The sequence below is a fragment of the Idiotropiscis lumnitzeri genome, chromosome 2 (genome assembly GCF_059441095.1).
Source record: "Idiotropiscis lumnitzeri isolate Australia: NSW breed Sydney's pygmy pipehorse chromosome 2, RoL_Ilum_1.0, whole genome shotgun sequence".
In the NCBI taxonomy this organism is placed as follows: domain Eukaryota; kingdom Metazoa; phylum Chordata; class Actinopteri; order Syngnathiformes; family Syngnathidae; genus Idiotropiscis; species Idiotropiscis lumnitzeri.
In genome coordinates, this window is record NC_142392.1 from 12,902,372 (window position 1) to 12,921,427 (window position 19,056).

The following is a 19,056-nucleotide window of genomic DNA, read 5'->3' on the forward strand; positions in this document are numbered from 1 at the left end:
AACACAACTACCACTCTCTGTGAGAAATGTGATGTGCGTCTTTGCTTCACTGAGGAACGAAACTGTTTCAAGTCTTACCATCTAGTGTAGGCTAAAAACCTTCTTTTTTTTTTTTTTTTGCACAACTTTTTTGGGGAGTTTGTTGTTCAGTTTTCTGTACCCATGGTGGCTTGTTACAAATGCAACCAAATATGCAGCATTATTTTTTTATGATACAGTTGGCAATTTTGTGACACAAAATGTGTAAACTGAAGAATTTTATTTTAAACCTTATCGTTAAAGTCACAGCCACAATTTGTGTTGTTGAAATGCAAATAATTGGCACATTTCATGTTACTAAGCACTAAAAACTGTCATGTTTACTCATTGCCAAATAGAGAATTTTTTTTACCACTAACGCCCAATGTTAAATATATGTAACAATACAGATCTTTGGTATGAAAAAGTATTATTCTGAAAAAAACATCAGAAATGTGTTTAATGTGATCCACTTGGCCCGTGGTATATCCCACATAATTTTCCTTTATGGAAAAATGGGTCTGGGTTCTTATGGGTTAAAATCCCCCAAGCTCTTCTTTTTGTCTTTTCTATATTATGTACGTATTAATAACTGTTTGTTAATGTTAATAAAGTTTTTGACAAAAAACGTATTCGTAAAAATGTATCATGTCACTGATGGTGTAGTGGTACACTCGCCTGAGTTGTGTGCAGGCAACGTGGGTTCAGTTCCCACTCAGTGACGGTGTCTAAGTCTGCCCTGAGACTGGCTGGCGAGCAGTTCAGGGTGTTGTGCGCCTTTCGCCCGTTGTCAGCTGGAATTGGCTCCAGCACTCTCCCGCGACCCTGTTCAGGATAAGCGGTGTGGATCATGACATGACATGACAAATATTTGTCATCTCATCAATATTTGCACAACAGAGTACTGAGCTTCGAGATCCTCTCTATAATAGTTCTCGAAATTATATTTCTTATCAATGTAGGTTAGTTAAGGGATATTTTATTGACAATCTAATCTCAATATACAAAGACAGAAAAAAAATTGGCGGTGGGGGGGGCGCGAATCTTTTTCTTCTTGGAAGGGGCGGGCGTGAAATAATTGAGAAGCACTGCTAGTATATGCCGACATTATATTCATACAATCTTGCAGCCCGATTGAACCACAGCATTGTTGTAAATTCGGTAGGAGAAACGTAAACGTCCCACTGCTGTTGCAGCAGCGGCTTCTCCGGGCATAGGGGGGAAGTGACGTCGGAGCTGACTCGCTTTTGTGGCGTTATTTTAGTTATTTTGTTACATTTTTTTTATCAACCGAATTAAAATATTACATAGAATATATATTAAAAGAGAACAGCCAGGTGTAAAAACAAACACAGAGGCAAAGAAATATATTTGAAAAACACGTGTTTAAATCATGACGTCATTAGCAAGCGCGCAGCCTCCGAAGGACCTCGACCACATCCATCGACCCGTCCACACCGGAACAAAAACACCCCCCGCTAAATTCTTCTGATTTCGTGTGGAACTGACTGTAATTTTCTCAAAGGATGTCCAGTGCTACTCTAAAGGACTACGACATAATTCATTAAGTTTTTGTGTCCCGATAACCTCAATCTTCGCGTGTTGATGCTTTTCGGTGTAGTTAGCCTAGCTTGTTAGCTAGCTAGCCGCTAACGAAAAGAGGCACATGACTCATCGCCAAGCAGAGATCAAGTGCGGATTTTTTGGAATTATCATTTGAAAATGTGTGAAAGAACGACACCCAAGTACAAAGAGGAACTTTGTGGAATAAAAGAAGAAAACGAGCAACATCTTCAACTGCTGGGTGAAGTTAGTAAACAGCCTCGTGTTGTGCCACTCAAAGCAGGTTTGTACACGTCTAACTCTCATTTGCTTTGTATAGAACGACTTTCTTTCATTAGGAATATGCATCACAACATTAATTTGTTTGGGGAAATGTGTTCAAGGTTATTGCCGTTTTATTTTTAAATATTGCCTTTTACTTGCAGGTCTGCTGAGCGATTGTTCATGTCAAATGTAATCAGTGCAGAAAATATATGCCAAAGAATAACCAATAGTGGGGGGTGAACTCCATGTTTTTCCCCAGTATAAAATTTACATTTAAAATAACAAAATAACATTTTCTGGTTTTTATATTTTGTTCAAGCAATTCCTTACAGAAGGAATTCCGCCGGACTCTAAAAATGTGCACACTGCCGCGAAAACGTCAATGGCGGTTGATCAATTTTAGTGGATAAAACACAAAATATTAAGTTTTTCTTTTTAAAAATGAAATGCGTATCTGTCTTTTTTATTTATTAACTTTGTACTGTCTTGGTCGGGTGAGAGTCAAAGAACCTCGGGTGGCCCTGCACTGTTTTGTGCACGTGTGCGTAGTTTCTCCCCATCCAATCATTTAAAATACATTGAATGCATCCATCCAGGGTTGCACGGATCTCATCGGTGAACAAGCGCATGCTGCAAGGAATGCGTCTGCATCTTTGGCTTACTATCGGCTTAAAAAGGGAGAACGTCACAACCCCCTTTTCTACCAACAAGCACAGGAACATTTAGTCCCTGGTAATAAAGTTCCTGTGGCTCAGGTGGTTTGCCACTCCCCCACAACTCAAAGTTCCTGGTAATTTATCCAAATGACAATGATGATGTATCAGTGGGAGGTCTTGTGTTACTTTGTTACTCATTACTGACACCCTGTGGCAGTTAAGCATCATTGCAGTTCCAAAATAATTCAGGGAACTCTTATAATATTTTTAATTTAATATACAGTGAAACCCCGCTACTTCGCGGTTCACCTTTTGCGGGTTCAGTGCTTCGCGGGTCTAAAAAATATTCGGGGGCATTGTAGTTTCGCCGAGCGGCACAAGGGGGCGCTGAAGCGGTTAGACGGCCGGCGTGCGCCGAAGAGGAGAGTGGACGAAGAAGAGCAGGTTCCCCCGGACACGATTGGTGGCGACGGACACGATTGGTGGCGACGTTTCGCGCGGTTCGGACCGTCTCAGAGCTCCGGCCGGCGTGCGTGGCAGTTAAGCCGTAGATGAGCACCTTCCCCGGGCACGGGCGGTGCCAAACGGCCCCTAAGTTTAACCGAATGGAAGCTCCCAAGGAGGAGGGCATGCTCGCGTCACAGTAAGCCGAATAGGAGCACCTTCCGCCCGGGCACCGGCGGAGAGCGAGGCTGTCAGTTATGAATGAATAAATAAATAAATGAAGAATGCCACCTATCATTTCACTGTCATGATCTGTGCCTGTCATGCCGCGTGTTTTTGTTTTTTCAGCTGTGTGGGCGTTCCTCCAGCGATCGTCTCGCGCCATGCCGTCAGCTGCTGCGAAACGCGCTGATTACACTGACTATATAGTGATTATAATAAATATCTTTGTATCACCACCTTTTTTCCCGGGTCTGCGTTTGGAGAGTCCTGTTCAATACTCCAGCTCTGCTGGAGGATCATAAAATTCACAGGGCACACCGGACGGCGTACCAGCAGGTAAAAGTCGAAGTAATTAAATAAATACAAAAAGAAGTAATTGAATAAATACAAAAATAATGGCTGGGGAATAAAAAAAAAAAAAGTTTTAATAATAATTTTTTTTGTTATAACATGAATTTCACTCTCTCTCTCGCTACCAGTGTGTATATATATATATATATATATTTTTTTTTTTTTTTAAGCATTTTTGAAGGTGTGCTGCTACTTCGCACCTATATATATATATATATATATATATATATTTATATATATATAGATATAGAAGTATTTATATACGGTGTTTTTTTTTTTTTTTGAAGGTGCGACGCTACTTCGCGGATTTTCAGTTTTCGCGGGTGGTCTCGGTCCCCATTAACCGGGGGTTCACTGTATACAGTCATAATTCAAATATGTCAACATGAAAGTCAGAGTGAAAGTGTTGTTGCTTAATGCTTATGTGTAGGGATTTTGTCTCTTCAAACGTAATTTTGTTTTAAATTGTATTTAGAAAGAGAAATTTTCGTAAAAAGGGGAATGTTGGAACGTACTAGCAGGCTAAAAGTCATTTTGGGGAAAAAAAAACAAAACAAACGTAAATCATGCAATAAATAGTGACTATGATGCCAGGGCCCCTTTAATTCTTTTTGGTATCCAGATTACAATGGAAGCAAAAAGTACCCACGATGAAACTATCTCGAAATGCAAAAAGAAATACTTGTAAACATATTTCTCGAAAAGGATTTCTATTCTATTAATGACATGTTGCGATGGCCCCCATTAATATGTTAGGGTCCCACAACAGGTGTTCCATCAGACGCACACAATAGCCTGTGTGTGCTAACTTCAGCTCGCTTCCGGAAACATCTGTGACCATGTCAGGAATGAAATCGGGCATTAGCCGCAGCGTGCTTCCTTTTTAAATGCTTCTTTTATCACTGTTGTGCTGCTAGGAAAGGGAGGTTTACATCGTAGGACGTAATTTTGTGAAATGTCCCCATGGTCCGGTCCAAATCGGGGTCGCACGCATTGCTCCGTATGCGGCAGGCACAAGTCAAGGTAGCACGGTAGAAACAATATAAGACAAAGTCGCCGCCTGACCTTTGACTTGACCAAACCAAATTTGTCTTTTTGTGTCCTGCAGACGTCAGTGAAAACTATCTCCGTTTTGTGAAAGAGGAGCCAGACTTGACTCACATCAAAAAGGAGGAGGAGGAGGAGGAGGAGGAGGAGATCAACAAGTCACCAGTGAACGTTGTCCCTATAAAGACTGAAGATGAAAACAAGGATGAGAGTGAGGACAACAGAGGGGCGGAGCCTACAAGCAGCAGTTCAAGTAGTCACGTGACAACAGAAGGTGATGAAGACCACTGGGGGCCATCACAAGCACATAGTGAGGACACATTATCAGATGCTCTTGACGATGATGATACTAATGATGATGATGGGCATGGCAAAGGTGAAAGGGCATGTCACACTGACAATTGGGTATGTTCTCAGTGTGGGAAATCATCAACTTCAAAGTTGTCTTTAAAACGGCACACAAGAACACACAGTGGAGAAAAAACTTTTTCCTGCTCAGTTTGTGGCAAAAGCTTCTCTCAAAAGTTTGATTTAACAATCCACACAAGAACACACAGTGGAGAAAAACCCTTTTCATGCTCAGTTTGTGGCAAAAGCTTCTCTCGAAAGTTTGATGTAACAATCCACACAAGAACACACAGTGGAGAAAAACCTCTTTCCTGCTCAATTTGCGGTAAATGCTTCACTCAAAAGTCTCTAGTAAGGCACACAAGAACACACGGTGGAGAAAAACCCTTTTCATGCTCAGTTTGTGGCAAATGCTTCTCTCGAAAGTCTCATTTAGTAAGGCACACAAGAACGCACACTGGAGAAAAACCTTTTTCTTGCTCAGTTTGTGGCAAAAGCTTCTCTCGAAAGTTTGAGATAACAATCCACACAAGAACGCACAGTGGAGAAAAACCTTTTTCTTGCTCAGTTTGTGGAAAATGCTTCTCTCAAAAGGCACATTTAACAGAACACGCAAGAACCCATAGTGGAGAAAAACCTTTTTCCTGCTCAGTTTGTAGGAAAGGTTTCACTCAAAAATCAACTTTAACAAGGCACGCAAGAACGCACGGTGGCGAAAAACCCTTTTCCTGCTCAGTTTGTGGAAAGAGTTTCTATCGTAAGTCGTATTTAACGAGCCACACAAGAACACACACTGGAGACAAGCCATTCAGTTGCAGGGTTTGTGCTAAAAAATTATTTTCTAAAAATGGTGCTGAGAGTCACAATTGTGCTGGTGAGAATTGCAGCGATCCTTGAAGCTTAAAAAAAGACAACAAAAAACTGAAGGAACTGACTCTTTGTGGTAAGATGTAAATGTGATTTTGAATCAAATATGTTATATTGAATTTTGCAAAGCTTTTTTATTGACATTAAGCCAATGTGATCAGTGTCAGAAGAACCATTGTGTCTGAGTGATGATGAGTTTTTTGTGTGTTTACATCAAACATGTAAATGAAATTAATTGCCTTTGCCTGGAACAACATTTGTTAACATTATGCTTTTCAGTTTTCTTTTTAATCGTACTTAATGGAAAAGGTGTGAGAAGAAACGGTGCTTATGAAATCGGTGCCTTTCACAATCATCAATAAAATCACTTGTTCCACTTGCTCAACTGGCCTTCATTACGCTGTGAAAAGGTGAAAAACAGAACTAGAAGTTGAACTATAAAAAGAACCAGAAAGAGAAATGCAAATAGTCTCAGTTTCTCTCAAAGGTTTTGGAATGTCAGGAGTTGGCAACTTGATGGCGACTGGAATCAGTGCTGGTTTTTTCGCTGTGTTTGGCTGGCTCGTATATGTATGGTTCATTGAACATAACTCAAACTCTTCAAATATCCCCTCATATACATTTAATATTTCACTTTCTGAATAAATTTCTGACTTGCTAAAACCACTTTCTAGATTGAGCTCTATCAAGCGTTTGGGGTTTGTTGCTAAGCAGGATCTCACTTCGGAAAAAACGTATCATTTTGTCAAATATACCAAATATTTTTTTTCATGCTATATTATATTTTTTATACATTGGATTACCTTATTTTCATAGTCATCAGGCGCACTTTAAAGTCCTGAAACTCGTCCAAGAAAGCCAGGGCGCCTTTTGAGGTGGAGCGCCCATTATGTGGACCAAGTGCACTGCTGGGCTGACTGCGAACATTTACTGCCTGCACACCGCTTATATAGAGAGAGAAGGCGGGCGTGGCTAACGACAGCAGGGGGCGTGAGAAGGGAACGATGGGCGTGAACGACAACAGGCGGATATGAGAGGGGAGATGGGCGTGAATGACAATGCAAAGGCACCCCCCCAGTGCAAAGCAGCCCCGATGCCTCTATGTATACCAGGTGCAACACGTTGCTCAGGCAATTAATCAGCAAAAATGGCATCAATGAAGAGACACTCTTACGAAGCACAGTTCAAGCTACAAGCTATCAGCTACGCAAATGTTCATGGGAATCGAGCAGCTGCGAGGGAATTAAAAATCAACGAATCCATGGTTCGCAAGACGAGGAAGCAGGAAGACAGACTCCGCCAAGTCAAGAAAACTACACTGAGTTTTCGTGGAAGCAAGGCAAGGTGGCCCGTGTTGGAAGACCAGCTCGAGCAATGGATTGCTGCTCACAGAACAGCTGGGAGAAGCGTATCTACCATCACCATTCGACAGAAGGCAGTAACGCTTGCTGGCGAATTGAACATCGAACATTTCCAAGGAGGGGCGTCTTGGTATTTTCGTTTTATGAAACGGCGCCATCTATCCATCCGGGCAAAGACGACCGTCGCGCAGCAACTCCCAGAGGATTACAAGGAGAAGATGGTCGCCTTCCGCTCTTACTGTAGCAAAAAGATTACCGACAAACGTATCCAGCCCAGCCACATCACCAACATGGACGAGGTGCCGCTAACTTTCGACATCCCGGCGAGCCGCACTGTGGAGAAGAAGGGGGTCAGCACGGTAGCAATCCGCACAACGGGACACGAGAAGTCGGCTTTTACTGTTGTGCTAGCTTGCCATGCTAACGGACAAAAATTGCCACCTATGGCGATTTTTAAGCGGAAGACGCTGCCTAAAGAGAAGTTTCCTGCCTGCGTTATCATCAAGGCCAATCAAAAGGGCTGGATGGACGAGGACAAAATGAGAGAGTGGCTGAGTGAGGTGTACGTAAAGAGATCCGTTGGTTTTTTCCATGCGTCACCGTCGCTGTTGGTCTGTGACTCCATGCGTGCCCATCTGACAGCCGCTGTGAAAAACCAAGTCACGCATATGAACTCAGAGCTTGCCATCATCCCGGGAGGCTTGACAAAGGAACTCCAACCACTCGACATTAGTATAAACAGGGCGTTCAAAGTGAAGTTGCGTGCTGCGTGGGAGCGATGGATGGCGGAGGGCGAACACAGCTTCACAAAGGCTGGGAGACAGCGAAGAGCAAGTTATGCCACAATTTGCGAGTGGATTGTAGCTGCTTGGACGAACGTGTCTGCTAGCTCTATTGTAAGAGCTTTCGCGAAAGCCGGCATTACATCCGAGGAGCCGCTCAGCAGCGACACAGAATTGGACAATGACGAGAGGGAACCTGGCGTGTTTGTGGGAGAACTTGCCCAACTGTTTGTATCTGATACGGAAGAATCTGATTTTGAAGGATTTGTGGATGACTGATCAATATTAATGTGAGTAAATTGTTAAATAAAATACAACCAAACTCAGTTTTGCTCCTGTTGCCTTTTTAAAAACAGCTAGCCACGCTAGCCGTGCTATCTTCTGTTTTAGTGTTGTTGGAATTTATCTTTAAATCAATGTTAGAATTTAATTTTAAACCAATGCAACCTCAAATTAGTAATCTGACTCCAATTCGCGCCCTTACCCAACTCACACTCATCCAACAATATGCGCGCTCGTTCTGCAATAGAAAGGTATCAGGAAGCCGGCATTTTCACGCACGAATGGATTTATTCCCAATCACAGATTTACTACATATGCAACTAGATCTCGGATCCCTCTCAATACAAGTCTACACCTCTCGTGCCACCAACAGAACAGAACTTTTAGTTTTTCCAGTAGTCATTCATACTGTACAATATGTAAATGTAACAGAGACAAAGGCCTTCTGGCATGATTCTATTGGCTATGTGATGTTGCAGTTAACTTTAGCTTGCTCTCATTGGTCTTTCTCCTCCCGCCGAATCCCGTGGTGGCTCCTCCTGGTTGTGATCTTTCGATGGCTGCTCCTTCATCTCGTCTCGCTCCCTCCTTGCTGCTATCACCCTTTGTCCTGAAACATTCCACTCGTGCACGCTCTTGCAACCCCCATTCTGTTGCGCTCCACCAGTCACACCCCCACATACAGTTTCACACCCCCACATACAGGATGTCGCGACATACCATGAACTACGCCACGCTCCAACTCCTACATTCCTTTATTCCCTCTCATGACCTCAGACACCTGAGGTCATTACTTAAACACCTTATTTCATTGCTGCACACGAGCTCGACATCACTTGCCATAAAACTAAAACACATCAAACAATTAGTAAGAGAATAAAAATCAGTAGAAAATTTCATTCCAGTAGAAAATTAGTGAAGATTAGTACAAAAATGTCATTCCAATAGAAAATTAGTAGAAAAGTTCATTCCAGTAGAAAATTAGTAGAAAATGTCATTCCCTCCTTATGGCCTCAGGTCCCTGAGGCCATCTTTCCATACTCACATCCTGGACTCCCGGAGGGCCACGGCTACCCCCGCCTCCTGGGGGTCCTTTTGAGGGATCATCATGTACTGACCACCCGGAGGGGGTGGCCCCAACGTGCGTTCTATTGTCTTAACAGTCAATGATCTGATACATGGAATACAGCAACATCCGCATAACACCATAATAGCGGCAAACACTGCGATAGAAATCAGTACTGATGCAATCAGGCTTTTATATTTACCAAAGATGTTTAACCAGTCAGAATACCAACTGGTGTCCACACCTGAGTGCTCCTTCATTTTGTTACTTAGCGTGCGCAGGCCCTCCAATGCCTTGGTAAAGCGACCGTCAGGAGATGTATTGTTGGGAATCAGAGTACAACACTGATCCCCAAAAATACCACACACTCCTCCTCTTTCGGCCAACACCATATCTAAGCTTATTCTGTTCTGGAATGCCATAAGTGACGTGGCAGCCAATTGCTCATGCACTGCCTGGAGTGCTGAGGTGGTAAAATTCGCCAATCGTTGGACATTATAGTGGACATAATTAATCCGATCCACATTTTTGTTTACTGTAACAAACAGGAAAAGGCTCTCCCATCCTGCCGCAACTTGATCCACCAATTTATACTCGTCAGGGACCCCTCTTGGGACTCCAATTGCATCTATATATGTGGGATCCCCTGCATTCAACCATTCTTGCATGTCCCTTCTCTTCCTGTTAAGGAAGGGGATTCTCCCCCATTTTCCAACACCTTCCCACTCCATTCTGGCCAGATCTAAGGCTGTCACACTAACTGGCATGATCAGCGTTACCAGTGCGCACTTACCTGAGGCATTGGTGGGCAGTCTATCGTACAGTACTTTCGCTCCACACCACAGCCAAACATCAGCACGCGCGAGAGGGATTCCTGCTGGCACAGACACATTTTCACTACACCATGACTCCCGTATATTTCCAATCCCAGAGCCAGTCCCATTTAACTTTAGACAGGTGAAATTTTGTTTTGCAACTTGGGTATCAAAAATAGGCTTTTTCTTTTCCGTTCCTGTCAGTGGAAAAGTCAAGTCCAATTGGCTGCACTCTCCTTGAAGAGTCTTATTATACAGGAAACCCATGAGGCAAGTTTTCGATATGGCAGTTGCTGCCACAATTTTCAGAACTGGTCTTGCACCTAGGCACACCAGACAGTTCTCGTAAGTATTATTCGCTGCCTGCTCAGCCATCAGGAGCCAATTATTAGTGACCATCGAAATACCTGTGTGGATCATAAACCAGTCATCTATCGTCACCATAGTCTTTGCAGTCGCTCCCCCTGTAACAGTATACTTACTCATTAACGGTGCATCTCCTCTTTTCATAGTAGTATCTTCACAAATTATGATAGGAAAATACGGATCCTTTCCTGCTGAGTATGCCCATAACAAGAATCCCCAGCATGACGTATTTACAATCATTATCTCCTGCTGTGGGTATGCAATAGATGTATTCCCCATTGCCACCTTTAATTTCAACACTTCCCCCTCCTTGCCCATAGTCACTTTATGTCTCTAGTACTTACTTATCTCACTTCGAGGGGGACTCCAGTAGTCACCTACCTGTGTTGTTATTAATGCATCCCACCCGAATTTTGTCACATGTCCTGTCAAATACCACCAATATCGCGGAAACATAGCCCCCGTTACTTCAGACATTGCTCTCCATGCTGAGGAGTACCATGCTTCTTGGAACCCTCTCAATGCTTTTATTGGCACACTAATTTGGGTGGTTGTGTTTGGAGCCACTGTAAACCGTAACGAGTTATTATATGCCCACTTAACTATCCATGGCTGAAATCCTTTTTCAAATTGGTCCCAGTAACCTTGTCCTGTCTGTCTTTTCACTTTACGGGTTACTGGAGGTTTCACAGGCCACTCTTGATATTGATGCTGATAATTCCCCAATTTATAGACTACATCATTCCACGTGTGTGTCCAATTAAAAATTGTCACCCAAGTGTTCACCTGTGTCGGTTGTTGACATTTCAGATTTAGCAGTAGTTGTTGTGTCTGTGTCAGCGTCTTACCACCATCTCGCTCTGCTTCATACCATACCGTTCCATTACAGGAATAGTACACCATCACTCGTTCTCCTTTCACTCCATCACTTCTGTCATCCTGCATCCTATGTTCAAACGCCAACATAGTCCACACAAAGCACAAGCCAGCCAGCAAAATAGTCAATATAGTCAAACATTTGCACCGTCCTCGTCTTTGTTCAGACACTTTCGAGTCCGACTTTGATCCAATTCTCGCCATCTTCACAATCCCTCTCTTGACCTGCCCGTCAGGGCGGTCAACCTCTAAGCTCACCATTGGCAGGTACAAAACCTGGGGCCGGGCGCAACTGTGAATAATGGTACCACTTTTGTCCTTTAGTTTCCAATTGGACAGCATGTGAGGTTCTAGCCAGAACTCTAAACGGTCCTTTCCAGCGAGGTTCAGTCCACTTCCGGGACAGCACCCGGAGGTAGACGTACGGAGCGATGTCCGACTCCAGCGGTGTTGATGACGAATCTGCAACTGCCTTGTCGGTGACCTGCGCAGACACACTGGATACAAGTGAATGAAGATACTTCCAATACGCAGCGTGCGACAAATCAGGTGTCGGTACATCAACTGGCGGGACCAAGGTGGAGGCAGGCCCTGGCATTAAGCGACCAGTTAATAGTTCGAATGGCGCAAAACCTGTTATTTTGTGAACAGTTTGGCGGACGACCAACAGGGCTAGGGGCAAAGCTTGCAACCACGTCATTTTTGTTTGAGCCATGATCTTAGCCAATTTTTCTTTCAAATTCCTGTTAAACCTTTCAACTTTGCCTTGGCTCTGGGGGTGGTAGACACACCCAAAGCGATGCTTCAGCCCCAACAGCGCCTCCACTTTAGCCAGCGCTTTGTTGTTAAAATGTGTCCCATTATCAGATCTGATTAAAGCAGGGAAACCATGTGTCGGAATATAATGATTTACCAAAGCTTTAATGACTGACGTGGTATCTTCCTTTGCACACGGATACGCCTCCGGCCAGCGTGAATAAGAATCCACAATGACCAGAAGGAACCGCTTCCCGTTCACCCTGTCAATCATGTCCGTGAAATCAATTACAATTTCTGCTCCAGGCCAGGCCACAGGGGAGAACGCCCCTGGCTTGGGTTTTAATGTCGGTCGTGCATTAAATGTTTGACATAGTTCACAAGCCGCCACAAACTGCCAGACCACCTCCTGTAACCTTGGATGCCACCACTGACGAAGTTTTGGAAGCATTGCCTGAGGCCCCACATGTGCCACTGTATGGGCCTCAGCCAACACTGAGGTCATGAGTTTTCCCTCAGGGAGGACCGGCTGGCCCCTGGGACCCACCCAGAGACCATCCGATCGCCTGACCGCCTTAGATGCGATCCACATTGATTTTTGTTCCGGCGACGACTTACCTTGTGCATCCATAGTATCCTCCAGTGCCACTTCGGGTGCCACTGGAAGATCCGGGGGTTCCCCATCCCAGACCACAGCTGGGGTTGTTAACATCATCCCGCCCTGAGGGGTGTATCCAGCCACCTCTTTCGCGAGAGCATCCGCCCTCTCATTACCTTTCGCCACCATGGTGTTGGCCTTTGAGTGTCCCGGGACCTTTACAATCGCCAATTCGTGTGGACCCTTAATTGCTTCATACAATCGCTCCATCAAAGTTCTATGAGCAATTTCTTTGCCTTTCGCTGTTAGCCAGCCATTGTGCAACCACCCCTTTAGGTCAATCAGGGCAGCTGACGCTGCATATGCCGAATCAGTATATACAGTTAATTGCTGTCCTGGACACTGTTCCAAGGCCAACACCAGCGCCAACACCTCTGCCGCCTGGGCGGAGGGTTTTATTGTCAACTTCTGAGCTGTCACTGGGAGGAAGAAAGAACCTTTCCACTCCACCACTGCCGCGGCCGCGTGGAGTGTCCCATCCTTGGCACGCCAACAACACCCATCGGTGAACATAACCCGTCCACCTTCCAATGGTTCCGCATACAAGTCCTCACGGACCTTCTGATCTTTCTGTACTTTCAGAGCGCACTCATGTGCCCCTTCCAGGAGGTGATTAGCCATGTTCACACCATCATGCACATAAGTAACGTTTGGTGCCGTCAATGTTTTCATCATCCGTGTTTGTCGCAGGGGTGTCAATGTAAATGCCACCGATGCTACAAAAGCTGACACCCCATGATCTGTCAACACCTGGACGGGATACCCCATGACCACATGAGCTGTTTTCTGTAGGACCTTTGCCAGGCCTGCCGCGTACCTAACACAGTCTGCTTGTTTCTGTTCAATTCCGTCTAATGGCACACTACAATACAATAAAACTGCCCTGTCTGTTCCATGTCTTTGGTACAATGCCGCATTCACCGTTTTCTCACTGCTCGCAACGTCTAAATAAAACACCTTAGTGTAATCTGGAGAAGCCAAAGCTGCTGCTGATGCTAATTCCTGAATTAATTGCACAAACAATGCATCATCCTCAGGGGTCCACTGCAATGTGGCCTTCAAATTTCGGACCCCTTGTTGTTTGACCAGGGCCCGCAAGCCTGCTGTTTTATCCACATAACATGGGATGTATGCTCGGCTGTAGCCACACAATCCCAAGAAAGACAACATGTCCTGCACTGTGTGTGGACGTGGGTGTCGCAGGATGGAGCTGCGGTGATTTGGGGACATAGCCAAGCCGGCTGGGGTGATGACACGCCCCAGAAAAATCACAGACTTACGACAGCACTGTAACTTTTTCCTTGACACTTTGAAGCCCAGGTCAGCAAGCTTCAACAGCACTGCTCGTGTGGCTTCCACACACTGGTCGGATGTTTCGGCCGCAATGAGGAGATCGTCCACATACTGCAGGAGCACTGAGCCTTGGGGTAGCGCACATGAAAATAACAAGTCCTTCAAGACCTGATTAAAAATTCCTGGCGAATTCTTAAAGCCCTGAGGGAGTCTTTTGTACTGCAATTTCACCCCTTTGTAAGAAAATGCAAACACGTGTCGTATTGATTCAGCCAGCGGTAAACAGAAATATGCATTCGCCAAATCAATAACCGTATACCACTGTTTCTGCGGGTCCAGGGAGGACAGGATGCGATGGGGGTCAGGAACTGGCAAAACTGGAGTTATAGTGATGTCATTCACTGGCCGCAAATCGTGGGCCATCCTCCATGTCACCCCATCAGCCTTCTGGACCGGCCTCAGAGGTGTGTTCCAAGAGGACACCGACGTTTCCAACACCCCCGCATCCCACAATCCTGCCACTGTGTCCTCCATTCCTTTGTCTGCTTCCTTCGGCCATCGATATTGAGGACGGCGAACCGGAATGGAGCAGTCAACTTCCAATTGGATTGGCTGAACCGTCCGACAAAAACCAACATCAAATGGACCCTGTGACCACACGGTCTGTGGCATTTGATCCAACATTGCCTGTGCGGACTCATGGTCCGTCTGTTCCCGCCCATGATGGCGGTCCAAGAATACCAATTCAAGGTCTGACTTATCTACCATTTTTGCCATTATCCTGTAACTTTTGGTTGCAGCTGAGTGCCACACATCTTGAATTTCAGTCATCATCCAGTCATGTTGTTGTGTTAATCGTTTCACCATGGGCCCCAATTGGCGGGGCTCATGGCCTGGCGACACAGCTAGTGACACGTGAGGCAAACCTTCCTCACTCATTCGATACCATTGCTCTTGCTCCGGCGACAACTGCACATATGCTGCCACTCCCTCGGGGCCCACAAAGATGCATGGTGCGCGCAATATCCAACCATCCTCCTCAATTTCTTCAAACGCATCTCTATATATGTCATCTGATTCTCTATCATAATATAGAGTGCAGTGCAATGGATCCAGTGGGGGGTGGTACGGTGCCAATGTCTGGATCCACGGTTTCCACAAGAGGTATGTGGAGTAGACACCTCCCCGAAGTGGAGTCTCAGGATTCAATCTAGCCCAGTAGATCCGTGCCGTTTCAGGTACTGTGGGGAGTGGTGCCATCAACCACTGACCCCTAGGTGTCACAGGCTGGAAGCATTCCAGTACCTGTCCGTCAGGAAATGTCACTGTAAGTCCCTTCTCGCCGCACAATATCTGGGCTCTCAATGCTGACAACATGTCTCTGCCCATTAAATTGATGGGTGTGTCCACTGCATGAACATAGGAATGATATAGTCTCTGTCCAGTGTTTGTAATTTCCGTTTTCAGTGGCCGAGTAAAGGGCAGAGTCTGAGGACGTCCCGAGAAGCCGACTAACGTTGTAACTCGCCTCGACAACGCTGTACTTGGCAGTGGCATGTTGATTGATGAATGTGTTGCTCCAGTGTCCACCAACATCTGGACTGGAGTGTCCGCCACTGTCAACTGAAGCATTGGCTCTGCCTGGCCAGTGCTTCCCGAGCTTCCCAGGCCCCCCTATTCGTCTGGGCCGTACCACTGGTCAGCTTGGAAATACTGACCCCTTGGATTCGGCTGTGGCCACGGGCGGGGCTGCTGCGGTCCCCCTTGGTGTGGTGGCCCTGCTTGCTGGTTCTGCTGCTCCACCCCTGGTGGTGGGTTGCCATGACAATCACGTGCCCAGTGGTCAAGGGACCCGCAGTTGAAGCAAGTTCCTGGAGCGAACCCATTCCGCCCCCGGCCTGGGGGGGCGCCACGACCACGCCCTCTGTATCTACCACGGAACCCTTGACCTTGGCGCCGTTCAGCCCCCACTGGAGTTTGATACATCTGTTTTTGTTTCACCTTTTCTTGTTTTGCCTCACCATGCAACTTTGCCAACTGTAGTTTAACCAAACTAGGCGCCAGAGCGTCAGATTCCTTTTGATCTTTATTTGCTTTTTCCATGTAGATGCGGCAATGGTGTATCAAATGCCTCTTAAATCTCGGTTCCGGACAAACCAAAATGTCCGGATCAATTCTCAAAATCGCCTGCACCTCATTTGGGAGGCCGTTCAGCATCGCCGTCCTGAACATCATTTCAGCTTCAGGATAGTTGCCTGGGTGTTTACCTGTGGTCTCAATCCACAGCTCCAATGCCTGAGCATAATGTTGCTCGGGAGTCACATCTTTTCCGTAATTAAAAATTGTTGGCGCCACATCCACTGGGGAGGGAAAGGCCGCCCTCAGCTCCCGAAACAACGCCTCAGAAGTCTCAGCCAAGGGGGTTTCTCTCCCCAGCTGGCGGGTGCCAGCTGCCCCCTCAATATTCTGTAATTGAATCAGGGAACACGATCCCAAAATGGCTTGTCTAAAATCTCCCAATGCTACTCCCTGTCCTGACATGGCGGCTAAGAATTTAGTAATCCAGGCTCGTGCCCCTTTATGCAGCGGAGGCAATTTTTCCACCAATGCAGCCACATCCCGAAGCACCAGAGGCTCATAGTGACGGCCAGCATGAGTCACCACTAGGGGTGCCATTGTTTGAGGCTGCTCCTGCTGTGCCATCATCTTATCTTTACTGCGTGTATTATAGCCTCGCTCAGCCCTGGACATGCTCTCCTCACTATCGCCCAGCCTCTCTCCTTCACTCAACGCTCTGAGCATCTGCCGCTGTTCACGTAACACTACCTCGGCTTCCTCATCACTTTCCACTTCCTCCTCGCGGGGATCAGCGTCACTGGGCATTGCCTGCCCACGTTTCCGTGTCCCCGTCATCACTCCCTCTAACATCTCTCTTTCCTCACTTTGCACCCTGTGTCCTTCCAACAACTTTCGCGACGCCTCCTTCATCAGCGGTTTCGAATTTCTCTCACTCCCGGCACTTGGGGTGCCCCCACCTCCTGCGAGCGCTGCCCCTGACGTCAGCACGGGCGACTCCACGTTCCCCTGCTGCTCTCCGCGCACTCTCTTCCTTTCATTATTCACAGCCTGTTCAATCAACTGTATGGTCGCTGGCGTCATCCGTGAATCGTGATCTTCTACATCCAAAACCATTTTGCCGCCCAAAGTGACTACGGGGGCCATTATTTGCGCCATCGGATACGGCGGCGGCTCATACACATACTGTCGCGAGTCAGGCAACTGTGGATAAATGCCTCTCCGACCTTCCGTCTTTTCTTCCACTTTTCCAATCACTTCATCCTTCTTTTTCACTTCATTCACACTCTCTTCCTCTTTTATTGCCCCCAGTGCAGTGGCAATGATTGCCAATTGGTGAATGCCTCGTCTATCTTTGTCCAATTCCTTCACTTCCTTCTCAAGTTTAATACGCTGAAGCCATCCAGCTTGGCTCTGATCCTCCTTCATATCTCGAATATTTGCCAACATTCTGGTTTCCTTTTTCTGTAACTACCTCGCTAACTTCGACATGTCCCACGTTCCGGGACCACCGCAAAACAAATCATCCTTTTTTAATTTCAGAAACAACTTCTGACTCCGTTCTTTCACCTTCTTAATTTTCTTACTTTCCATTCCACTAATCAACTGTGATTCCAGCTGAGCATAATGACCATTAATCTCCGACCAGACTTCCGCCCGCTCGTCTGAAGCGCCAGACACAAGAAAACCCTCACATTTCCTCCCATTTTCCATCTCCAAATCCACTCGTGCGTGTCCCAAGCACTTCATACGCAGAACAAATTTAGGCTTCACATTCACACCGCTTCCACACAGACACGTAAATCCCAGATTTTAAACCGTGTCCTGATACGTAAATCCCAGATTTTATACCGTATCTTAACCACGAATAGTTCCAAACTATTCTAGTAGGTAAATCCCAGATTTTATATCCTACTAACGTCCACACTGTTACACTTTTTTTTTTTTTTTTAATTTATTTTTTCTTTTTATTATGCCGTTCCGCTCCTCCTTCCTCTTATAATTTAGCGTTGCCAATGTGCAGAATTTGAAAAGGATCTGCTTACCTTATGTCACTGTGGGCCCAAAGAGGAAAGACGGCCGGATGTGCGGCTCCTATCAGGTCGTCACCTGGTGTGGACGTGCGAGACCCAGTCTCATGTGGTCTTTCTCGAAGTTCCAAACTTCTTTTACCTCTCATGCATCGCGTCGGCGTCACCATAAATTGTTGGAATTTATCTTTAAATCAATGTTAGAATTTAATTTTAAACCAATGTAAACTCAAATTAATAATCTGACTCCAATTTGTGACTTTACCCAACTCTCACTCATCCAACAATATGCGCGCTCGTTCTGCAATAGAAAGGTATCAGGAAGCCGGCATTTTCACACACGAGTGGATTTATTCCTAACACACAAATCTACAACTTGAGTTTTGGGTCCCTCTCAATACAGCTCTCTTTGTCTTCGCTGTTCAGCATTAATTTATAGACACAATATGCAAATGACACAGAGACAAAGGCATCCTGGCATGATTCTATTGGCTATGTGTATGCTGCAGTTAACTTTAGCTTGCTTCTCTTGGTCTTTCTTCAAGTGGTGGCCCCTCCTGCTTGTGGCTGAAGGGTTCAGTTTCTTGTGCATCCCTTCCCCCTCGAGGTATCTGTCTGCGCCAGGCACCGACCTAAAACCTCCCAAACCTCAAATTCTTTCACTTTCTTTTTCCAACTTCACCAGCCACACACTCAGCATTCCACAGAATAACAGTGACACAAGATGCAGGACATCGAATAAAACTAGCCAGGTTTAAACTCTTCCACTCCTTTACGTTCAACAAAAAAATATAAATTCTCCCACTCTGTTAAAAATGTCCTGTTCTCTTCTTCATATTTTCGTTTGGCTGTGCATTTTTTCCCTGCCATTTTGAGAGCGAACTTGAAACAAATTATTTACAACTCAAATAATCT

At 45.6% G+C, this 19,056-nt stretch overlaps 1 protein-coding gene across 1 annotated transcript in view; it reads left to right on the forward strand.

Annotated features, from left to right (window-relative positions):
- The first annotated feature begins 533 nt into the window (after nt 1-533).
- LOC148341736 (uncharacterized) overlaps nt 534-19,056 on the forward strand; it is a 45,524-nt gene continuing 27,001 nt past the window's right edge. Inside the window, exons 1-3 of the mRNA XM_088287936.1 lie at nt 534-553; nt 5,030-5,732; nt 7,318-7,491. Of these exons, the coding sequence (XP_088144062.1) occupies nt 534-553; nt 5,030-5,732; nt 7,318-7,491 (897 nt within the window). The remainder of the gene's footprint in view (nt 554-5,029; nt 5,733-7,317; nt 7,492-19,056) is intronic.